The following is a 25,448-nucleotide window of genomic DNA, read 5'->3' on the forward strand; positions in this document are numbered from 1 at the left end:
AGACGCATTATTGCATTATTTAAGCATCTGCTTCTGACTACCCCTTTTCGAACATGTTATGTGACATTATTTTGTTGTTGACTCATTGCTTTTGTCCTGTTTTTATTTTAATGTTCGAAATAAAAGTTTTCATTCATTCATTCATTGATGGCTACAGTGGTCAGACCACTATTTTCTATTTCAGTGGGCAGGCAGTAAACAAGTATTATTAAAACTAAGGACGCCAATTGGAGCAACAATCATCGCGAGTTTGAAAATCGGTTTGATTTGTATTCAGCCCTTTCCGTCTACTTCCCCCATTGCATCCATAGCTACTCCACTTACCAGCTCAAGTGACATCACACAAAAGGTAAAATTTCTCCTTGAGTTTTACATTTCTAATGTTGTTTAATCATACACATGTATATTACACAAAGTATAACTTAGCATTTGCTATTTTAATTTAATGTTTTTATCTGGAGTACCAAGGGTTCCGACCTAATTAGTATAGGTGTCTATCCCCTGCCATAGGGCAATTTTACTTTGTGATCCCCACCCCAGAACGGACTCATATCCTATCCTAGGGGTTTACTATACTAGAATCTGAGGAAAACCAACATTTCTAAGTTAAAGTGTAAACTGGAAGGAGCTTCAATCAATCCATATAAATAACGACTAGCTAATATTGATTTCGGATGAATCTGCCTACCACTCACAATCATCTACACACACCAAATTCTTCTTGCCTCTCGAAAAGAATCACTTCTCTAATGGCAGACATTGGGGGAAAAAAGGGATAGAAGACGAGGGGCCACGGTGGGTTGTCTTGTGTTTTAGGAGGGGCTGAGAGCTAAAAGCACAGAACAGCGACCACTTCAGGCAAAGGAGCAGGGGTGTTCAGGTGGGGTGAAGCAAGAGATCATCGGGCAGCAGGGTAGGGGTAGTGTGGGCCATGAAGCCGCTACGATGCTAACTGACTCACGCTGGTCAACGTTGTGACTCGCTCAAGCAGCGAAAATACCTGGCAAGACTGAAGGGGGGAGGGCAGGAGGAGGAGAAAAGAAAGATGGGAATGGAGGTGAGATGGTTGGAAAATTCCAGAGAGTAAATTTCAAATTAAAACAAACAAAAAAAAAACATCGCGGGACAAAGCACAGGAAGGTTTCTGGATCTAGAAGGGGGGAACTTTGGCAAAAGATGAATACAGACAAAAAATGGGACGCAAAAGTCGGATAATAGAATAAAAAGAAAGTAAAACCTTTTTTATTTAGTACTCAGCAAAAGAAACCGTTTGTATCTGCCGGAAATGTTTGGGTGCGCGTTATACATGAGGTTTTACCATATTATCACAAAACATTGGGATTCGAAAAAGGGCTTAAGAGAGCAAAACCTTTAGCATTGGGCCACCAGTTACATAGATGACAGTTGAAAAGGCATTCGGTGTCATATCATTATCACACTAACTGAGGAAGTATAAGAGTTGGAAGTCGGGAGGTATATTGGCTAGCCCACACTAAGCATCACTCTGACCAATGTACACTTATTGGACACTATCATGGATTATGTTAGCCTACTCTGGACAACCTTAAGGACTGTCACAGCCTCTTCAACCTGATGAGTCTCAGAGCCAGGACCAGCAGGCTCAAGGACAGCTTCTTCCATCAGGCTGTCAGGCCTCTTAACGCCCCCCTGCTCTACCCCCTCCTACCCCTCTGCCTTCTGCAAAATAAATGGAAAACAGCTTTATTTAGATTCGGGCTATATGTTGCACATTGTTTTATTCGAAACCTTATGTACGTTTTTTTTATATGCATAAATGTTTTTCTTTTCTTTGACCCTGCTGCTATTTGTTATTTGGATTGTGTACTCATTGCATGAACGGGGAGAACATGCAGACTCTGCACAGGAAGGCTGGCAGCTCATTTTGAACCTATGACCTCAGAACTGTGCATGCAAACTCTGCAAAGGAAGGCTGGCAGCTCGATTTGAACCCATACCCCAGAACTGTGCTGCAGCCACAATAACAGCTCAGCTGCCGTGCCGCCATGCATATAGAATATTTGACAATAAAGTTGAAGCGATTTCATCTCATCTCATCTCATTGGCTGCACCAGCTCAGTAGCCTAGATGGTAAGGCGCCCGCTTTGAGACTGGGAGGTTCGGGTTCGCGCCCCGGCCGAGTCATTCCTAAGACTTAAAAAGTGGTCGGCGGCGCCCTCTCTTGGCTGCGGCTGCATCGGGTCAGATGCAATCGACATTTCGTTCTGTGTACATTGTTACACAGAATGACAATACAAGGAAATTATTATTATATATTATTATCCTCAGTAGGGTCACGGGGTGCTGGAGCCCATCCCAGCAATCATCGGGCAGTGGGCAGGGGACACCCTGAACTGGTTGCCAGCCAATCACAGGGCACACGGGGACAGACAATTCACTCGCTCATTCGCACCTAGGGACAATTTGGATGATATCTACTGCCGTTTTGTATGTCATCTATATTACTGGTGGTCCAGTGGTTCGAATGTTTTTGTTCTTCCTGCCGAGATCCGGGTTTAATCCCTGTTGGAACTAACAAAAAAATTTGAGTTAAGACAAAGTGAAACAAAATAATACACCTGACTTCTAATACAAAAAATAGGGGCGAGTGTTAAACACAAGTGTACATTATACATGAATAAATACAGTATATTAGGCGACGGACATTTTGGTACTTGACTCCATTGAGTATGACATCATCCCTGTTCTCCAACAGGTGAAAAGTCCCCGGTTTGAGACCGGGTGTAAACATATGTTGGCCTGGAGAGGGATGGGTGCCACCAGGCTGTACTTGCCCAGACGCACCACAGGAAATGGTGTCCCTACGACCCTAGTGGTTAAGGGATCCAACCAACCAATCAATAACGTATCACAGTTTACCTGCTTTCTGATTGGTCCATGAGCAACAGCGATTTCATCATCAGTAAATTTCGAAATGGTCAAAGTTTTTTCACCTGTCAGTGACATTTTATAGAACACGAATCGAAAAAAGAGCTAAATCCCCTTATTTTATCCACCTATTAAATATTATATTTTTGATTATCTCAATAAACAAGACTTACACTGTTTATCATTACTTTTTGCACAGAGCTAAGAGAAAAATACATCATATACGCACACAACAGTGTCTGAAAGTCATGACAAAAAGTTAGCGGACACCAGATCAGACAACTCTGAAAAGTTGCCTGCCCAGCCATAAAGTGGCCTGCCCCATTTTTCACAATTTGAAACCCAATAAGACGACTAATTGCAAAACAAAAAACATTATTGCAAAGTATTAAGGATTGATAATCAGAATATATAACAGAAAAACACTCAAGTTTATTATAAATCTACTTATAACATTCATTGCATGTGTATGACATCGCTGTTTTCCATCTGCCATCAGTAAGTACCTGCATTTACTCATCTTCATCAATGCTATGTTTGCGTTGCGTCGTCTGCTACAAGCCACGTGAACTCCTCTTTCCACGATGCTTTTAAAGTACGTTTACATTTTGTAGCGTCATAAATGTTGTTAGCTTCTTTTGAATCTTTCTTCTAGGGGCTGAGGTTCTGGATTGATTCCGAACCACTTCTCCATTTTTCTTGTGTTCTCTGTGCGTCTACTGTGGAAAACGATATGCAAATGCACGACCTTACAACGCTCGGGAGAGTCCAGAAGCAGGAAGTTATTCGATGCAGGCTTCTGATTGGCTGCCTAGTATGCAACTTGCCAAACCGACCAAAATTCCGAAATTTCCAAACCGAACGAAGATTTCGAAATCGGAATAAACCAAACGTTCGATTTGGGAAAAAAAAAACGAAAGATTATTTTCTTTTTTTTTTTCTTGAAAAAGTTGTCGGCCACCCGGGCGGAGACGTTTTGTAAGTTGTACGCCCGACGTAAAAGATGCACGCCCCGGGCGTCCGGGCAGACATTATTTCAGACACTAGCACATACCATTAAAAGTATAATCAACTAAGAAAAATGAGCTGAAAGATGACACAAAAGTCAGAGGATAAAACAAATGTGACCATTATGTTTCATGTGCCTTACGTAAAAATGACAACAACAATATTAGGAGTGGACACAGAAGGGAAAGTTGTCACAAGCTAGGACAGAAAGATCACATCACTCCACTCAGACAACATTCAAGAGTGACGTCAAAAATGGCATGCAAAGGAAAAGGATGCAAAGGAGGAAAGAGTGAGGTGGCTTGTCGTTTTGTTCCTTGCTTCCTTTTCATTGCCAGAAAAAACATTAAAGAATCCATATTATGTTTAACTAGTCCAGTTTTGGTTCGTCATTTGGATTTTCTGTAGAAACTGTAACATGGTCGTGTCTCCTCTTTACCTTTCCGTAATACGCACAGGATCAGTCACATAATCAGCATCAGCTTTCTATCATTTAAATTGAACCCATAAGTTCCTTTAAGTGTTTTCACTACCTAGCAAGTGTTCAAATTTTAGATTTATAAAATGATTATTGAACCTTGTCATGATTACTGATGTGACTCAGCTGTGCCCGCTCATTTGGCGCCAACCGCCGCAGGTTCTGATTGGCTCCCTGTCACTATTTGAACCCAGTCCTGTCCGTCCCCTTTTGTCAGTCCGTCTGCGAACCTCAGTGTATACTAGGCAAGCCTTTTTCGACCCGGACTCCCATCTGACCCGTTTTTGCTCCAGTCTGTCCCCGGCTACGACCTGTTTTAATCCAGACCACGTCTACTCTCCCGTCCCGGCTTTCGACCCTTTTTGTCCCCGACTATGTCTACTCTCCCGTTCTGGCTTACGACTCGTTTCCAACCCCAACCACGCCTTGCTCTCCCAGTCCCGGCTACTGACAAGTTTTTCCGTCCCTGACACTGCCATCGCTCGCTACAGTAGATCCACTTCCGTGTTCGGATCACAATCCGAGTACAAGAGCGAATTGCTTCCCGCGTCCAGCGAACACCGGATCGTGGGTACAGCCCTTCCTCTTTCCTTCGATAAAACTTGTGGTAAACGTTACGCAATTGGGTACTGTTAGGTTTTGTGTATGGGTGATTTTGAAGGAAAATATTAAAAATAACGCATTATCTGCCTTGGTGAGCTATTGACGTCAATGGCAGTGAATGAGTTAGATAAAAAGGTTTGAAGTTTTGAAAATTAAGGGGATTTTTAGCTGAGCCTTGGACAAAATTTTGAAGAAAATATTAACATAAATTTATTCACTGCCTCTGAAGGCTAAGGAAATCATGGGTAATGATTTATGGTGTCATAATAGTCTGTAATTTGCAATAATCTGTGGTCTGTGCAGCCCTTTGAGACTCCTTGCGATTTACAAATAAGCCTGACTTGACTTGATATACTGTACAGCTAAAAGAATGCCACTTGATAACAATGAGTTATATATTGTATGTACATCAATATGCCTGCCCCATTTTTCACAACTTGAAACACAATAAGACGACTAATCGTAAAAAAAAAAAAACATTGTTGCAAAGTATTAGGGATTGATGATCGGAATTTACATCATCGCTATTTTCCATCTGCCATCAGTATGTACCTGTATTTACTCATCTTCATTCATGCAATGTTTGCGTTGTGTGGTCTCCTACAAGTCCTGGGAACTCCTCTTTCCACGATGCTTTTAATGTACGTTTACGTTTTAAATGCTGTTAGCTTCTTTTGAATCTTTCTTCAAGGGGCTGAGGTTATGGCTTGATTCCTAACCACTTCTCAATTTTTCTCGTGTTCTCTGTGCGTCTACTTTGGAAAATGATATGCAAATGCACGACCTTGTAACGCTCCGGAGAATCCAGAAGCACGAAGTTATTCGATGCAGGTTTCTGATTGGCTGCCGAGTATGCAATTTTCTAAACCGGCCCAAATTCCGAAATTTCCAAACCGAACGAAGATTTCAAAATCGGAATAAAGCAAACGTTTGATTTGAAAAAAAATCTTTCGCCTTTTTCTTTTTTTTTCTTGAAAAAGTTGTCGGCCACCCGGGCGGAGCCCTTTTGTAAGTTGTACACCCGACGTAAAAGATGCACGCCCCGGTCGGCCGGGCAGACATTATTTCAGACACTGCTTTCAGCATTGGAGCACTTCTCTAATGTTTACAAATTATGTATTTTCACATAAAGAACTCTATTATATTCCCGTTCTGCATGTTTTTGTCCGTGTTATGGTGCTAATACCATTATCTTGTCAATAAGGTGATTACTGTAAGGGAAATTATAGTTTGATTGTAGTTGGAATGTGCCTTTGTATGAAGTTATCCTTAAAAGTACCTTAACGAAGCCAAAGATTATATCCAGGCTGTGTGTATTCTTGCAACAATTATATCCTCTTCGGGCCCGCTAACTATTAATAAAGATGGCCTTGGCTTTGGTGCTGGGAAGTCCAGGGAAGAGCTTACAATTGTATCCTCTTGGCACCCGTCAACTATTAATCAAGATGGCCTTCGATTTGATGCTGGGAAGTGCCGGTAGGCCTGCTCCCTACATTCATTTTTCTTTTCCTTACTGCTAATTTACTATGCTCACACGCCATTTAGCGACCAGCGTTATTCACTTCCTTAAAAGACTTGTTTTCTGTCCAAACTAATCAGATTATTTTTTTGTATTCATAAAACCTCGCTTAAGCCAATAAAATGTATTGTTCTATGCCTGTGCTTTCCAGTAAATGAGCCTCTAGCCATAGGCGGGACGTGATTTCTTCCTGATCCGATCCTAGAAGCACGATCCCCCTGATGGAAGGGGTATCAAAAACCTAAATCTCCGACTCAGAGTGTGTTCTTTTCTTCATCCTAATACAATCTCAAGTTTTAACCTTGACAATTACCTACAAATTGAGTAATATTGATTGATTGATTGATTAAGTCAAGCTCTAGTCTGTCACGGTTGCCATGGCGCCCAATTGGCCCCGCCCGCATGGGGCCAGCTGCGGCTCATTAACAGGTTGGCTTTCCGTCTTTTTAAGCTCAGTGCGCTCTCTCTTACTTTGTCGGTCCGTCATCGAACCTCTGCCCCGCAAGACGTGTGTTCTGACTCGGTCCTGTTTTCCTGTTGGATTTTCCTGTCTGGTATTGTTCCTGTTTATTTTGTCCTAGTTAATTTTGGCTTCCAGTTTTGTTTAAGTCTTTTTTGTTCCTGTTTATGATTTCCTCCAGTTTTCGTTCCCATCGAGTTTCTCCTGTTTATTTTCGATATCCTGATTCATTATCTATCCTGTCTGTCCTGTCCGGTATCGACCCCATCTGTCCGATATCATCTCGGGCAATTCGTCAGTCTCTGGCTTCCTGTCTTTCCACGCCAGACCGCTGCCTAACGTGCATGACTCACCATTTCCGGTAAAATAAAAGGCTTGTGTGAGAATGTCACGCGTTTGGGTCCTGATCCTGTTCTGGTTCCTGACATAGTCTCCCCAAAACTATTTTTTGGAGACATGTGTACTGAAGCTCTATACTGTTATTGTAATTCTAGGCATAAATAAAGACACTAAATAATCCCCCAAAAATGATTGTGTGTGTTTTTTTTCTTTTTTGAATATAGCATGTAGTAACGAAAAAGTACCCGTATCAATGTCTAGAGGCAAGATTTTGTCCGTTTTTAGCCTCAGTGGGAAAAACAGTTCTCGTGCATTTATGCTTTTTAGAATTATTTACCATACTTCCGAGTCTCTTGTCAGTCAAGTCAAGTCATGTTTATTTGTTTGTCCCTTAATCACAAGGAGTCTCAAAGGGCTTCAAAGACCACAGATGATTGCAAACTACGGACTATTATTAAGCCATCCCCTGATCTGGAACCTACACGAGGACAAAGAAAAACTCCAAAAAACCTCAACATGAGGAAAATGAAGAAAACTTGAGAAGGGACCGCACATAAATTACTTCCCCTTCCTTTAAGTGAAAAAGAAAGTTAAAGAAAGAGAGCCGTGAAACACATACAGCAAACAATCAATGCACTCCCAAATCCGACCTCTCGCCAGTCTCCCAGCAGGCCAATTCGCCCCTCGCCAGTAGTTATGACTTCCTCAGTCTGGGGGGAGGTAGGAAAACCTTTCAGAGTAAATCTTCACTTTTAAGTTTTTGTTATTTTTTTAAAATCTTGAGTCGATTCCTAACATGGAATCATGACAAACCGCCACCCTCTCTCATCTCTACAGGATAAGAGCGGGTCATGGGAGGAAAAGAAATCGGTCAAAATGCTTCATAAAAGATAAACATGACAATATACACGGTGTCCATAAAGTCTCTTCACCATTTCAAAAATGTTTTAAAAATGCAATTGATTATATATTGAAGTTATATACTATTTTATACACTGTTTTATTCCACTTATACTCAAAATACTTGTCCTAAGTTTGACCTCAGCCTTGAGTGCAACTTTTTAGAAGGATGTCGTACAACGCCTGTGCTTTGGAATGTTTTCTTTGGTTTCAGTCTGTGCATATAACAACGACTTATCACCTCGCGTGGTGGGGTAAGAATGTGTGTGTCGCGCCGTATTATGTCCGGAGGGCGATGACCTATCACCCTTCTCCCAAGCTTAGCAAGGACTATTGGGAAATTTGCATCAACAACGGCGCGGACCAATCATCCAGAGGCTTCGTCATGGGGCGAGAACATTTCATTGTCATGTGTGATAAAAGTGGGCAACCCGGAAGCCCCCGTCGTCTCCTGCACACGATTGTAAAATTGGCACAGGCAGAGACCTGATTTGTTCAACTCTTTGATTCGGCTAAAAAAATTAATATGTGGACTATATTCGGCGCTCGGCTCAATAATTCCGCTGACTTTAGAACATGCTCCAAATGCAAGGGATTACACATACACGTGAAGTGTCTTCGGAGTCAGATTTCAGTTTAGTAAATGTTAAAACCTTACAATATTTATTCAGATTTGTTCTATTATAGTCACAGTGTATTTGTGTGTTTCAGGGATTCTGTTCGCAAAAGTGATCTTGAATGAATCCCTCAAGAGAAGGCACAATGTGTTTCATGGTTTATTGAAATAAAATCGGCAGACTCAGTAAAACTACAGAACTAAGTATGGAAGAGATCCAATTTGCACATGGCACAAGAAATTTAAAAAACTTACGGAGGATTAACACGGCCCAAAAGATCACCGGTCACCCATAGCCCAGCCTGCAGGATATTGCCAGCTCTCGCTAACTCAGCAGAGCTGAACATATCCTGAGAGACCCATCCCACCCCAGCAACCATCTTTTAAAACTGCTACCATCAGGCCGACGGTTCAGATCCCACAAGGCCCGAACGAATAGACTGAGGGAATGCTATCAACACACTAAACCACAGTTTTAAAGTGCAATGTCCCGGCTCTAAGTGCAATACCAGAGTTTAAAGTGCACTTTCCCAGCGGTGTGTAGTTTTAATTTAAGATGTAAATACCAAATGAGAAACCAAGAGATACTGCTTAAAAGAAAATGATTACTGCTGCCATTACCAAAATTAATGACAAGAAATCCAGTACCATCTTCTTCGAGCAACTATTGGTGCTTGTGTAAAAGTGTGTTTAAAGAGGTTAAAATATCCTGTAATAAACTCTTAATACATTAGAGAAAGCCAAAATGAAATATCTAAAAAATTGCACTTTTTATACATTTCGAAATAGCAACGAGACTTAATGGAGGAACTGTAAATCTAAACTTGATGACGCTTGTAAATCAAGAGGGGGAAATTCGTGTTGCACCTCGATTGAGCGCTCAAGTTTGGATTTTAAGACACATTATTAGTGATGAGGAACCAATAGCACCTTGACAAGTTGGAATTATAAAACTTGGCTTTGAATAAGCCAGTAAAATTGAATATTATGATTATCATTATTATTCAATCATTTTCAGTAGTTGAATTTAAAAAGTGAAACTCATATTGTGGTTAATCGCAAATCGCGAACTGGCTAACTAGAGATAAGATCTTGGGCCCGAACTTGGCCCAAAATTTGGCATACTTCAGCTGAAGAAAGGCACTTCGCGCCTAAATGCAAATCAGGTTAATCGGTCGGGTTCGGGTCAGGCTGGATTATTTTAGGCCCGAATTTACCCCTATGCCTACCGCTGTTGGGGCATGTAAATATATAACGTTAGGATAATGAGGTGGAGACTGATAAGGTACAGGCGGGCACTCTCCAGCCACTCCACCCAGGTTTGCGTCGTCTAGGGCAATGTTGTCAAACTCATTTTAGCTCGGGGGCCACATAGTAGAAAAAACATTCTTTTGAGACTCTGTCATGTTCCTGTTGGTATTTCCTGTCCAGTATTGTTCCCGTTTTTTTCGTCCTGTTTAATTTCGGTTTCCAGTTTTCGTTTCATCTATTTTTGTCCTGTTTATTATTTTCTCCTGTTTTCATTCCCGTCTAGTTTGTCCTGTTTATTTTCGATATCCTGTTTCATGAACTATCCTGTCTGTCCCGTCCTGTCCCTTATCGACCCCATCTGCCCGATATCAACCTGGGCAATTGGTATCGATCTCGTGGGCCTCTGGCTTCCTATCATTTCACGCCAGACATGCCTAACGTGCATGATTCCCCATTTCCCGTAAAATAAAAGATTTGTGTGAGTAACATCACGCGTTTGGGTCCTGATCCCGTTCTGGTTCATGAAATAAACTTATTATTGAGGTTTTTTGTTCTTTAATATGTGTTTCTCCTTCACACAACTAGCAGACATACACTAATCTAAGTGATTAATTTAATGATTTAAATGTCTTTCTACTTTTAATGTTTTTAATGACAAGTTCCCATATTCAGGGATAGGCTAACTGTTAGATTTCATATTTATAATAGATAATAGCTAAAGCTTCTTTAAACTTTCTTTAGACTTTCATTTTTTTCAACATGGGATAGGTTTCCTCAATGTTTTTGGTTGATTTATAGTAGAAGATAGCAACTAGAGCTATATTTGGTGCTTTGGCACCAGGCTTTGGGCACATCTAGTGGACATAGTTAAAACTGAAAACCATTGTTTGACACGATGCAGCAAATTTTCCTCTTGTGCTTCTGTTAGCATTGTTTCGCGGGGGTGAATGGTGTGCCAGGTCCTGACAGTTTTGCTGCAATCTTTCAAAGAAGCCTTAAAGAAATAGTCGGTCATGTGCTATTGGCTAAAACATGGGTGACAAGACAACAGGTATGGGGAGCGAGTGAGCTGCAAATAGAGTCAATAATTGGCAACGTCAGGTAAGCAATCCTCACTCTCTCCCCCTCCTGATTCAATGGGAATCTACGTTACTGAATGCCACTGCACGCACAGACTCCTTCACCTCCACGTTGCGCACGGAGGGATCTGGGGCAGCTTCCGGCCAGTCGGGCAACTCCTGATAGCCGCCGGCCTTGGCGTTCAGTAGGTGGGATAACGAGCCCAATTGGAAGTGGTCGCGGTCTACAAACCAGGGAAAGGAGATGAGGTGCATAGACTTCCAAGTGCACCTTGGTTCTCCCTGTACTGTACCTTTAAATGGCGATTCGAGGACAGGCGCAGGCTTGAGGGCTAGGAAGAGTTTCTTGGCGTACTTGCTGAGAGCGCCGCTTTTCTCGGTGGGCACGATGAGCTGGCGGATGAAGCGTGCCCGATCCCGGATGTCGTAGTTCTGGTCGTACTTGGCCAGGTTGAGGACGTATTGTGTCAACAGTTTTGTCTGTGGGAGGCAAGAGTGACGAGAATTTGCTAAATGTTCACTCAGTTCAAGATTTCCCAAATATTATGAATTATTTTTCACGTAAAAAAAAGCTCATGGAACAAAGGAAACATTGAATCTCAAACGGTTGATGAACAAATTAATTTTAGGGTTAAAAGATGGGTGTTAAAGGTAAGAATAAGGGCAGGGTTGAAAGAATGAATGAAAACTTCATTTTAAACATAATAAAATAAAAACACGACAAAAGCAATGACTCAATAAAGAAATATTGTTAACATAACATGTTGGAAAAGGGGTAGTCAGAAGCAGACGCTTATTTACCCTATCCCTTCATCTTCCCTATTAATTACATTTTATAGATAGCTCCTCTTTTGTGTCTAAATATAACACTATCTCACGGATGTACATATTACATAGGTAAGATATCAATAATTATAATAATGACAATAGTCACATATTTTATATATTAATCATCATAGTACCCATCTATTAACGTTATAATGCTACGAGTCACTAAATATTATTGTGACACCAATGATAATAACAACAATAGCAATAATTACAGTTATGATATAATTATAGTAACAATAACAACAACTATAGTTGTAAACGCAGTATTTCCAATCTCTAGTATCACTCATACCCCATTTTCTTCATCTCTGTATTCTGCCAGTAATGTTTTTAGTATTTAAATTTGAACACGTGAATAGTTGGACAATGTTTGATCTCTTCTTGTAAATTGTTCCAAAGTTTGACTCCGCACACAGACACACACATACTTTTCCTGGTAGTTCTCCCCTTTGGGATTTTGAATTTACTGCAGCCCCTTAAGTTATAACGTCCCTCTTTCCGAGTGAATCATTTTTGGATGTTTTCTGGCACTATGTTTTTGTTGACCTTAAATAGGAATTGTGAAGTGAAATATTTTACTAAATCATCCAATTTTAATCATTTGGACTGCAGGAAGAAAATATGAGTATGATCTCGATATCCTACCCTGTGTGTGGTTCTAATTGCACGTTTTTGGAGGATAAATTGGGGCTGTAGTGAACTTTTGTAATTATTGCCCCAGACTTCTGCACAATATGTTAAATATGGCAGAACTAGAGAACAATATAATAAAAACAATGTATTTTAATTTAAAAGAAATTTGGCTTTATTAATTATAGAAATGCTTTTAGATACCTTAGTTTGTATGTGTCTGATGTGTGTTTTCCAGTTTAATTTATTGCCCATTATGACCCCTAAAAACGTAATTTCTGATACAGTGTCTATTGCAGCACCATCCATTTTTACTTCTAAATCTTGATTTGCCTTGCGATTGCCAAATAATATTACTTTGGTTTTATTTAAATTTAAAGATAATTCATCCATATCCATCCATACTTTTAGGTTAATTAATTCATGATTAATGTAGGTTACCAAATCAATATAATAATAATAATAATAATAATTTCCTTTGTATTGTCATTCTTTGTAAGAACGAAATGTCGATACACCTGACCCGTTGTAGCGAGCCGATGCAGCCGCAGCCAACAGAGGGCGCCGCCAATATAGTTATCATTTAAAAAGAAAAGGTTAGTGTTAGGGTTGGGAAGGGGTGTAAGACCGGGTTTGGGAACCTCCTGCTTTAGCCGCTTTTAAAAAAAAAATGTATAATGTAAAAATATAGGGTTTCAGTCGTAGGCCAACCATGACACAAATATTCTTAAAGTTTCCAATGAAAATAGACATGTACAGTATGTGTTGCCTTGCTTATAAGGCTTGTATTAAGTTTTTAATTTTTGTGGCTCCAGGCATACGTTTTTGTTTTTGGTCCAATATGATTTTAACATATTCGGCCGCCAACCCCTGGTTTAGGTTTAGGGGTTAAGACTAGTGGTTACGGATAAAATTAAACGTTCGCTTGCACAGATTTTTAACAAAACTAAGTTAAACTGAAGTTTTTACGATAAAAGGATACAAACTTTCTAACTAGCTTAAGTACATCCCTCAAAAACGTACCTTGATTCATGCATCTTCCACTTTCCACCGTTTCCTTCTCTAGCCGCTCATAATAGGCAGTGTACTGCATGCTATGGCTAGCTTGACAAATTCTGCTTTGGTCTTGCAATTTTTGACTTGCCTTTTAGAAACTTCTCCCTATTACCGCTAAAGTGAGCAACACCAGCTCTGACCAACGACAGCTTTTTGCTCTTTTCAGCTGCTTCGGGTGTATCCAGCTTGCTTGACTTTTGTTGTCGCTGGCAAAGATTAGCACTATCCTTCATGTTCTGTCACTAGCTGAAACTGATCCTATCTCATGCAAAAAAACATGGAAGTAGGCTAGTGTAATTAGCCAAGTGGTATCCTTTTATCAGAATACACACACTTCACTGTATATAATGCTTTTTAAGTCACTGAAGACCTCGCAAAGCACTTTACAATGTACTTCACACTTACCCTGTAACACACGCTCACACACAGATAGGGAGTCAGCCTTCTAAGGCGCCTACCTGCTTATCGGGGGCATTAGGGGTTATTTAAAGTAACCGTGTGTAATATTTAGTGCCTCCTAGTGGTACAAAAATTCAGTAAAAAAAGGCACTGCAGTGTAAAATAATAAATCAAAGTCTCACAACCTGCGACAACTGGTCAAGTAGAAATAAGCAACTGCACTTCAAATATTTTGGTTGCAACAAAAGTTAACAGTAAAACAATACAAAGTGATATATCCAATCCCTCTCTGTACCCCTCTCACTCTCCCCCCTCCCCTTCAGATCCATTTCAAGCTACAACGAGCTGTGGTGGTAAATTACATACGGTCACTTTGAGGTAAAAATGACTCGTGATTTTTTCCTATAACTACCTTTGTGTTTTCCTATTCAAGTAGAGGAAAAAAAGCCCCCCACAAAATGTCTTACTTGTTTGGAGTTGGTGAGATAGAGCTTTGCAGCCAGATTAAGTATCTGCAGTTTAACAATGTCCTCCTCATTGGTGAAGGACTTTGCCATTTTCCTCAGGACATCCGGGGCGATCTTGGGCACGTGCTCGCAGTATTCGCCGATCAGCCACAGGATGCTGGCCCGCGCCATCGGCACCTGGATGTTGTCCGTCAGCTTGGCCATGTGTTTGATGATGTCACTGTGCTTCTCGGGCTGCATCTGCAGCAGCTTCTTGATCACCACCACCGACTCGGCCACCACTAACTCTGTGAGCAAGAGACAAATGTTTAGAAGACGCTCCTCACTTGAACCTGGGGAGTATCCATGAAAACTTGGGGAAAGAGGATCCAGCAAACTCACCGTCTCTGTTGGACAACAGCTGAACTAGGCCATTCAGACACGTGTCCCTCACTTCTCCAATGTTGGTGGCACACCGACCGATGGCTTGGATGGTGGCGGCCACAAAATCTTTATCCATGCTTTTGATGTACGTCTGCTCGGAGAAGAGGGAAAAACATCATCTACCTGGTCAGACCCCCGGGACCCCCCTTACGATGTTTTTTTACTTTACAGAGTGGAATAAGATGTTTTTTGGCCTCTTTTTACTGCCTTTTCTGCACTATAAGACACTGAATCCCTAACGCCCCCAATAAGCAGGTTGGCGCCTTGCATGGCTGCATGGCCACTATTGGAGTGTGAGTGTGTGTTTGAGTGTGTGTGTGAATGGGTAAGTGTGAAGCACATTGTAAAGCGCTTTGGGAGGTCTTAATTGACTTGAAAAGCGCTGTATTTTGTTTGTATGTTTCAATTTTACTCTTTTTGGAATAAAGAGGAGCTTGAACGCTAATTCTTGACTCACACCTTTTTCTCAGAGGAGTTAAACTGCTGCTAAAATTGTGTACCAAACAAGGCAAGAAGGACAGAAAAATACTGTATATTTTGAATTGTATTTATTCAATTAGGTTCCAAAAGCTTGCAGTAATACTAAAGGAGAAGTAAAAACATGATAACAATGGAAACTAAGCTCATCGAGAAATAAGAGAAAGACTGACTAATTGCTACCAGAACGAATCGATGATCAGAATAAATATCAAGTATAAGAAAGGAATTTAAACAAGGAACTCTTCTGAGGACATGAAAATCCTCACTTGGAGTAGCATTCACCTGCTGCTCCACTCACCCAGCTCAAGTCACGTCGAACCAAGGATATATACAATCTCATTTTTACTCTATATTTATATTTGTTTATAATGCTATTTAATGTTATGCACGTTGGATGGTTGGTTGGATCCCTTAACCACTAGCTAATTGTTTTTTATCTTGGTACCAGGGTTCAGAGCTAATTATTATAGGTTCTTATCCCCCGCGATACGACCATTTCACTTTGCAATCCCCAACTTCATACGGATTCATGTCGTATGAAGGTCCACTGTATTTAGTTGCCAAAAGAAGCTTGTCAAATTGGTTCCAAAATGTATACCTGAAACTCTCTAAGAATAGTGGAGATGTTGGTCTCATTGGCAAGATTGGTGAGAACCTCCAGCTGGGTAAAAAACAAAAGCAGAACATACGTTAGCATCTTTTACACGTGTGTCTTCAATAACATTTAAATTGTATGAATGGAGAAAATAACCTTAAGAATTTTTATTTGTGTGGGGTCTGTGGAGCGGATATAGAAACTTTTCAGGTAGGGTTCAAACATCCCCTGTGGGGAGGAAAAGAATCAGATATTCACAGTCGTTTATGAACAGACAAATCAAGAGTCTAAATTAGAACTCACCCTTCTTTTGATGGTCATAGTGGCCACATTTTGAAGAACGACATACTGGACTTCACTGGTGAAAAGTAGAAAAACGAGAGCTAAACGAAATGAGGAACAACTGCAAAAAGTCCAGTTGAAAATACCAATGCTAAAATAGATATTTGAAAAATAGATTGTCCTACCTACCCCCTAAAAATGCCAATTAAGCTCAAGTCAAGTCAAGTCACGTTTATTTGTATAGCCCTTAATCACAAAAATGTCTCAAAGGACTGCACAGGATTACAATGACACCATCGCCTGATCTTAAACCAACATGCGGGCAAGGAAAAACTCAAAACCACCCATTATCATCTGCACCGCTTATCCTCAGTAGGGTCGCGGGGGTGCTGGAGCTCATCCCAGCCATCTTTGGGCAGTGGGCAGGGGATACCCTGAACTGGTTGCCAGCCAGTCGCAGGGCACACAGAGAGAGACAACTCACTCGCTCATTCACACCTAGGGACAATTCGGACCGGCCAACTAACCTGACATGCATCTTTTTTTAATGTGGGAGGAAACCCATGCAAGCACGGGAAAAACATGCAAACTCTACACAGGAGGTTCGACCTCATGACCTCAGAACTGTGCCGCACACGTGCTAACCCCTGCGCCGCCGACAAGAAAACTATCTTTTTAATTTTCTTTTTTGGGGGGAGTGTTCAAGCTTACCTGTGACTCCTTAAAAGACGCACCAAAGCTTTAGCAATCACCCCAACCTCCGCTTTAGGGGCCAGATGGAAGTAGAGCTGAGCAACAGCCATCACTACCTGTTGCACGGGAAGGGGAAAACATCACCAAAGTGTCCAGCCGCGATTATATTAATGAACTATGTTATTTTCTCAGAGAAAGTGTCTGGTTTTAAGGCACGGGTTAATATTTTGACTAACAGCTGCGTTGCGACTCTGCAGGAGAGGCTTGGTGTTCCTCAGCAGCAGCCGGTGGTCTGGATCCATCACGTAAGGCTTCCTTTTAGCTAGGGCGGCCGCCTCTGCCTTTTTCTCTTTGTCTTCCTCATCCTCATCGTCCTCGTCGTTTCCATCGGAACCGTAGAATTTCTTGTCCCCGCCACCGTCCTCCTCCAGAAGAGATTCCTAAGAAAGAATGAAGGTTGGGTTGTTCCTCGGGTGATATGATTAGTGACATCCTCTCTGTTGGCCTTTGTGCTAGTCAGATAATACCAAATTACTATAACTGGTTTATGGAATTATTCGAACACTTACAAGGGTCACTTTGAAATATTTTAAATGTCTATGACTACCACTACTGCACTGGTTTTACATGGAGTTTTTCTAGATTACCGTAAATTCCGGACTACAAAGCGCACCTGATTAAAAGACACGTGCTAAAATCCAAGAACAAAACTCAATTTTGTCTTTGTAGGAGCCAGACTGGAGTTTAAGCCCCAGGCCTGACGGCGTTGTCAGATGCATCAATTTTAGTTATGCTCCAAGTTGGTTACATCACCTGTTTTAGGATCATGTGACCATTCAAGATGGTGATTACAAAGACCAGCACATATTTACTAGTGCACCGAAAGAAAACGCAAATGAGAGCTGCATCGCATAAAATGTCAGCCCTGTATTTCTAGAAGACAGTGTCAGGGCAACCACACTGTGGAGAATAGTGCCAGATTGTAACACACGCATGTCTTTTTGTGTTGTCATTGGTGGTTGCTGTGATAATGTACTATATTCTATTCGCCTGTTATCATTCGTCGAGGATTAAAGGAAATTTCAGCGACATGACAGTGACGCGGGTGATACAGAAACGGATGTGTAGAATTTTTGTTAACTTCAATTCGGATGATACAATGAGGACTTGATTTGTGGATGAAAAAGTTGAAATATTGTGAGCAGGTTGTAAATAATGAACAACGTACTGTCAAATATCTCCAGTTATGTACTGTATCAATAAGTTGGCAAAAACATAGACTCATTTCTCTAGAGGGGAGTCATACATTTTCCAGACGTCATTTCGGAGTTTTGTATTTAGAGCGTATGCGTTATGGAAAAGAGCAGCTTGCCGTTTTCCTCTGCGCTGCCACAAAAAACAAAGAATAAGCCAAACCGTATCTAAAACCGCAATTTTTGAAATGTAACAAAAAGTATTGTCTTATAATCTGGAATTTACAGTAACTGAGACGCTAAAAAAATATATACAAGGGAAATAATACACATCTGGTCATAACACTTCTAAAAACATAAATAAAAATCAGTGACAGCAGCAGCGGGAAACGTGACTGTGCCTTCTAAAGTTATTGTCATTCTTACTGACCAGTACATGGACAGCTGTATTCTAGTGGCATACCTTAAAAAATGCTCGATGTTTTGACTGGTCATCAAGCTGTTCTTAAAAGAAATACACATCATTAAAATGATAAAGGATATAACTGTTATTAATAAATGTAAAAGCAGTGTCTGAAACTCATGACAAAAAGTTAGCGGACACCAGGGCAGACAACCCTTAAAAGTTGCCTGCCCAGCCATAAAGTTGCCTGCCCCATTTTTCACAACTTGAAACGCAATAAGACGACTAGTCGCAAAAAAACAAAACAAAAAAAAACATTATTGCAAAGTATTAAGGATTGATAATCAGAATGTATAACAGAACAACACGTTAAATTAAGTTTATTTCAAATCTACTTGTAACATTCATTGCATGTACTGTATATGATATTGCTGTTTTCCATCTGCCATCAGTATGTACCTGTATTTACTCATCTTCATTCATGCAATGTTTGCTACAAGCCACGTGAACTCCTCTTTCCACGATGCTTTTATTGTACGTTTACGTTTTGTAGCGTCATAAATTTTGTTCGCTTCTTTTGAATCTTTCTTCAGGGGCTGAAGTTTTGGCTTGATTCCTCATCACTCATCCATTTTCTTGTGTTTTCTGTGCGTCTACTTTGGAAACTGATATGCAAATGCACGACCTTACAACGCTCGGGAAAGTCCGGAAGCACAAAGTTATTCGATGCAGGCTTTTGATTGGCTGCCAAGTATGCAAATTGCTAAACGAACCGAAATTTCCAAAACGAACGAAGATTTCGAAATCGGAAGAAAGCAAACGTTTGATTTGAAAAGAAATCTGTTGCCTCTTTTTTTCCTTGAAAAAGTTGTCGGCCACCGGGGCAAACATCATTGTGTAAGTTGTACACCCGACGTAAAAGATGCACGCCCCGGGCGTCCGGACAGACGTTATTTCAAACACTGGTAAAAGGCATATGTCCACAGGGCGTGGCAAGGACAGTTTTTTCAGTTATTTAATGTGAAAACCAAGTAATTCTTTGCCAATTTATGTCAAGTCAAGTAACATTTATTTGTATAGTCTCAAAGGACTGCACAAGTCACAATTGCACCATCCCCTTATCTAAAACCTACATGCAGGCAAGGTAAAACTCAGAACCTCAACGTGAATAAATTAAAACATCAACTTAGCAATATTTATTTTAAATCCATTGTGCATGTGAGGCAAAAACTGAAACGCAAGGACAATGTGCGACTCACGTTGATGTTGGGGTTGAGGAACTGCGTCCTGGCGTAGCGCGTTAGCATGTTGATGATGACGACTTGGCCCCACTCTTCCACATCGATCAGGAGGTTGCACAACTTCCTGTAGTTTTTGTGGATCAGGTCGATGCGCTCGGGACAAACCTCCTCGAAAGCCATGACCACGCTGCCGGCCACCAGCTGTTCAGCCAAAAATGTCATTCAAACAATGCTCAACACTCACCAAGCTAATCCAGAACTATTTGCGAAACTAAAAAAAATAAAGGATGTAAATAAGACAAACTATATCGAGGGAAATGTCAACAGTTTTCACCCAAATACTTATTTTCTTTATGTATGATAATGATGCCCAACATTATTTTGAAAATATATAAAACTCGCACAAATCGATGAGTACAAGTTTATATTTTGTGGGCGGTTTGTAATGTATTTATTTAGGGAGACTTTTTCCCCCTGTTACATTGATCCCACCCCCCTCTGGATTGGTTTAAACCAGTCGACAACCTCCACGAACCAATTATTAGTAATGACGACAATAATATTAATTAACCTAAATCCACTGTGTATTCAGTAGCCCACTGCAGTTTTAGATGACATGAAAAAAATGCATTCGTTTATATTTCATCATCACACTATTTTTTTCACACGGTAAAACGGTTTACAACGTTGTTCAGCTTTTTCCCATAATTTTTCATTACAACAGTGTAAAACACGATACTGTAAGTAAAAATCGTTTGATGATGAGATAAAATCTAAAGCCTTTTCCTCGGTCACCCAGTGGACTAAAGGATTTGGCTGTCAGGACCGGAACGGAAACAGGACCCAATCGCGTAACGTTTTCTCATAATTTTATTGAAAGAAAGAGGAAGGGCAGCGCCCAAGATCCGAAGCTCACTGGACACGGCAAGCAAGCCGCTCTCGTACTTGGATTGAGATCCGAACACGGGAGTGGATCTTCCGTAGCGAGCGATGGCGGTGTCAGGGATGGAAAAACGGGTCGGTAGCCGGGACTGGGGGAGCAAGGCGTTGTCGAAAATGAGTCGTAAGCCAGAATGGGAGAATTGAATTAGTCAGGGAAAAAAAAGGTCGTAAGTCGGGACGGGAGAGCAGATGTGGTCAGGATCAAAACAGGTCGTAGCCGGAGACAGACGGGAGCAAAAATGGGACAGGTGGGAATCAGGGTCGAAAAAGGCTTGCCTAGTATACACTGAGGTTCGCAGACGGACTGACCACAGGGGATTGACATGACTGGGTTCAAATAGTGACAGGGAGCCAATCAGAACCCGCGGCGGTTGGCGCCAAATGAGCAGGCACATCTGAGTCACATCAGTAATCGTGACATTGGCGCGCTCTCCGCCGCGATCCAGGTTTGATTCCCATTGCACCCAATGCTGGTCAGCGGCCATATGTCGATGGATCAATCAAACAAAAACTAAAATGTTGAGGGTATTTTGGAGGGGGTTAAAAAAAAGCATTTTAAACACAAATAAATACGGGATAAGCACAAAATAAGGCATTTTTTTTCCTTTTTGCGTCGCCTAGTACAAAAGAATCCACGGCCCGGTACCGGTCCGCAACCCGGCAGTTGTCGACCACTAGTTAAAACTACAAAATGGAAGTTCACAGAAACACTTCGTGATCATTATGTGTATCATTTCTGAGAATTTTGCTCATCGACAACCACAGGTAAGTACATTTAGGGTTTTAAATCGTGTTATATTTTCATGTTTCATTTATTGGAGTTTGTTTTTTGCTTTTAAAATATCCCATTAGAAACACCTTTTCTTTTGAGTTGAAACGATATCTTGTTATATGATTTTGTCACGATCCTGTCAGTTGCCTGCTGATTGCCCTCACCTGCGCTCACTCCTTGAGCCCCAGCTGCCACTCGTTTCCTAATTATCCCTCTGCCTATTTAAGCGCTTCCTTTCTGGTCACTCTTGGTCAGTCAGTGAACGTCAGCACATGCAAAACAAGCACTTTTGACTCTGGCTCCTGTTTTGATTCCCACCGATTTCTGCATCCTGCGACCTGCCTGCCCACATCGTCTTCCTGCCTGATTTCTTCCCCTGATTCCTGCTATCGATCTCCTGCCCCTGGATTTCCGATCGTCTCCGGTTCCCTTACTTGCTTCCGATCCCCGACCACGCTTCAGTCTCCTGTCCCGACTACCTGACATGTTCCCGATCCCACGCCACGCATAGTTCTCCTGTCACGGCAACCCGACTTGCTCCCGATCCCCAAACACGCTTCGTTCTCCTGTCCCAGCTACCCGACTTGCTCCCGATCCCCGGCCACGCTCTGCTCTCCGGACCAGGCTGTCCGCCTTGCCACCTGTCACCGGTTGCGAGGGCTTCCTGTTCCACCTGCCCAGAGAGCACCAGATCGCAGTTTTTTTCCCTCTCTCCCTGATCCCCCCGATTCCTTAAGTAAAGTGTTGTGTGAAACGTTACGCATTTGGGTCCACTGTTTGTTCCGGTCGTGAGAGATTTGCTTGACAAAAGTTCACATGTGACCTCTGAAAAAAACAGAAAGCTTGTGACGGACCACAATAGAACCACAACAGACTGTTTCCGTTCTGGATACAGTGTTCATTAGGTGTATCTAGTTTCTCATTATTGTTTTTTTAAATTTGGCATAACAAAAACTATGAATAAACCTCCTTATTTATGCTGCAGTCGGTAAAGGACAAGAGCAAAAAAAAATTGCTCACTGTCTATATTGTGGCCATGTGTTTTGCTGGATTAATTTGAAACAAAGAAAAATGAAAAATGTCCCACTCACTGTGGTTTTGTCAGCAAGGAGTTTCTCAATGACTTCAATCAGCTGGTCCTTCTGTTCTGGATCCAGACTAAGGACACACAAAGATCAATGGCAACAACAATAATGACTAAAGGCTATGTATTTTTCTACCCAAAGCAGGTCTATGACCAGGAAACGCACCTGTAAAGTTTGGGAATGGCGTGGGCAGCGGTTTTTCGAACGTACGGGGACATGTCGGAAGCAGCCTCCTTAATGGCCAGCATCATGATGGGAACGATGATGGTGACTCGAATACTGGAAAGAACCCGGAGCGCGCTGGCTCTGATCAGCTGATTGGGATCCTGTACACATAAACGGTGTAAAGGCTTTATGCTTGGATATAAACACGTATTTTTTTCTTCAGTATTTTAGTATTACCATTTTTTTTAAATCGGATATTGTTTTTACCATATATAAGGTTGTGTGTGATATGATGCGCCAGCCATACCCTGCAGCCAAGTGGCTAAAGTGAGTGGCTAGAGAAGGAAACTGTTGATAAAGTGGAAGATGCCACTGACTATCTCATGCAGGGGCTAAACTGTGTCCTTTAAGTCAGCTTTTCTGAAGAATTACACACTTCTAAGTCTACGAGTCCTTGGAAAAAAAAGCAGTTTTATGAGATGTGTGTTTGCCTATTTTCAGTGTCTGAAAGTCATGACAAAAAGTTAGTGGACACCAGGGCAGACAACTCTGAAAAGATGCCTGCCCAGCCGTAAAGTTGCCTGCCCCATTTTTCACAACTTGAAACACAATAAGACAACTAATCGCAAAAAAAAAAAACATTGTTGCAAAGTATTAAGGATTGATGATCAAAATATAAAACAGAACAACACTTTAAAATTACGTTTATTATAAATCCACTTATAACATTCATTGCATGTACAGTGGGACCTCGGTTATCGCAGTTAATTATTGACCAAAACCACCCGCGATAAGTGAAAATACGCGAAAGAGCAGCGCACCTTAACAAAAAAAACAACAACAAAAAAAATAATATTTATTTATTTATTTATTATCTTATTATTATTATTTTTTTAGACCCGGTTAATGGGGACCAAAACCACTCGCCAAAAGTGAAAATCTGCGAAGTAGCGACGCCCCTTCAAAAATGCTTAAAAAAAAAAAAAAAAAAAAAAAGTAATTATTTTATTTTATTACTATTTTTTTTTTAGACCTGCGAAGCTCTGAACCCGCGAACATGGAACCACGGAGTAGCGACGCCCTTTCAAAAATGCTCAAAAAAAAATAAAAAATGAATGAATGAAATGAATTTCTTCTTTTTTTTTCAATTATTCTATTTCATTATTATTATTTTTTAGGCCCGCGAAGCTCTGAATCCGCGAACGTCGAAGCGCGAAGTAGCGAGGTCCCACTGTATATGACATTGTTGTTTTCCATCTGTCATCAGTATGTACCTGTATTTACTCATCCTCATTCATGCAATATTTGCTACAAGCCACGTGAACTCGTCTTTTCACGATGCTTTTAATGTACGTTTACGTTTGTAGCGTCATCAATTTAGTTAGCTTCTTTTGAATCTTTCTTCTGGGGCGGATGTTTTGGCTCAATTCCTAACCACTTATTTGTTTTCTTGTTTTCTCTGTGCGTCTACTTTGGAAAATGAAACGCAAATGTACGACCATGTAATCCAGAAGCACGAAGTTATTCGATGCAGGCTTTGATTGGCTGCCGAGTAAGCAAATTGCAAAACAAACCGAAATTCTGAAATTTCCAAACCGAGCAAAGATTTCGAACTCGGAATAAAGCAAACGTTTGATCTCAATTTTTTTTTTTTTTTTAAACTTAAAAAAAAAAATTTTTCTTTGTTGAAAAAGTTGTCGTCCACGTTTTATAAGTTGTACGCCCGACGTAAAAGATGCACGCCCCGTGCGTCCGGGCAGACCTTATTTCAAACACTGCTATTATTTAAATCAATATTGTGTAACTTAAATGAATGAAGTATTTTTGCACAGCTAGGTGTCACTATATAATACACACTGGGGCTTTTTGACCCTAATACGTTGTAACTTGTTCTGATAACAATAAATGTATTCAATTTCTGAGCTGCATGTAATTCAAATCGTAATACATAAAAACAAAAAGAAAATAGTACCTTTAAGTAAGGATTTAATACAACGAATTACAGAGGAAAAACAAGGCAAAATTTGTTTGTAGCTTTTAAAATAAAAAATGTCAATTGATATTATTAGCACGGCGAGGCGGTGGTTAGCGCGTGTGCAGCACAGTTCTGAGGTCTTGGGAACCTCCTGTGTGGGTTCAAATCCAGCTAATGGACTTTGTATGTTCTCCCCGTGCTTGCGTGGGTTTCCTCCGGGCACTCCCGCAACCCTACTGAGGATAAGCGGTGCAGCAAATGAGAGATGAAATCTTTAATATAACATTGCTTTTTTTTTTCCTTATTTTAAGTCATTTAGACGCACTGTATCTCCGTATTCAATCCATCTAATACGATGCATGCAATATTAGTGCAATGCCTAGATCTACAGTTTTTTTAATAAAAAATGTCTTTTCTAGATTTTTTTCCATTTGCAACCACTTCATGTACCTTCAAGCCTCGCTGGAATGTGGAGATGGAGAGCAGGGCGAGGTCTTGCTGCTCTTCGGCATAGCGTACCAAGTACACGTACACTAGCTTTTTGACCTGCGAGCGCAATACAAAAGAAAACTGCAATTATTTCCATTTCAAGTGAGGCGAGGAGCAAAACGGTAATGAAATGCACAACGAAGGGAACCAAATTGCTATTTCCTCCA

The 25,448-nt window shown here is 40.9% G+C and overlaps 1 protein-coding gene across 12 annotated transcripts in view; it reads right to left on the minus strand.

Moving 5' to 3' along the window:
- The window catches only part of ap3b2 (adaptor related protein complex 3 subunit beta 2), a 65,507-nt gene that overhangs the window by 22,193 nt on the left and 17,866 nt on the right, over window positions 1-25,448 (minus strand). For 3 of the 12 annotated variants that reach the window (XM_088340721.1, XM_088340717.1, XM_088340716.1), the window contains exons 4-18: window positions 25,243-25,338; window positions 22,818-22,978; window positions 22,659-22,725; window positions 19,872-20,054; window positions 18,673-18,708; window positions 17,253-17,456; window positions 17,035-17,132; window positions 16,345-16,399; window positions 16,198-16,269; window positions 16,045-16,107; window positions 14,925-15,057; window positions 14,544-14,830; window positions 11,454-11,640; window positions 11,266-11,384; window positions 962-1,009 (exon numbers count right to left, since the gene is read on the minus strand). In XM_088340721.1, coding sequence (XP_088196847.1) covers window positions 962-1,009; window positions 11,266-11,384; window positions 11,454-11,640; window positions 14,544-14,830; window positions 14,925-15,057; window positions 16,045-16,107; window positions 16,198-16,269; window positions 16,345-16,399; window positions 17,035-17,132; window positions 17,253-17,456; window positions 18,673-18,708; window positions 19,872-20,054; window positions 22,659-22,725; window positions 22,818-22,978; window positions 25,243-25,338 — 1,809 coding nt within the window. Of the gene's footprint in view, window positions 1-961; window positions 1,010-11,253; window positions 11,385-11,453; window positions 11,641-14,543; window positions 14,831-14,924; window positions 15,058-16,044; window positions 16,108-16,197; window positions 16,270-16,344; window positions 16,400-17,034; window positions 17,133-17,252; window positions 17,457-18,672; window positions 18,709-19,871; window positions 20,055-22,658; window positions 22,726-22,817; window positions 22,979-25,242; window positions 25,339-25,448 lie in introns of all 12 variants that reach the window. The other 9 variants (XM_088340722.1, XM_088340725.1, XM_088340718.1 and 6 more) reach the window with 5 other exon arrangements.

The sequence above is a fragment of the Urocampus carinirostris genome, chromosome 7 (genome assembly GCF_059441175.1).
Source record: "Urocampus carinirostris isolate Australia breed hairy pipefish chromosome 7, RoL_Ucar_1.0, whole genome shotgun sequence".
Taxonomy (NCBI): Eukaryota; Metazoa; Chordata; class Actinopteri; order Syngnathiformes; family Syngnathidae; genus Urocampus; species Urocampus carinirostris.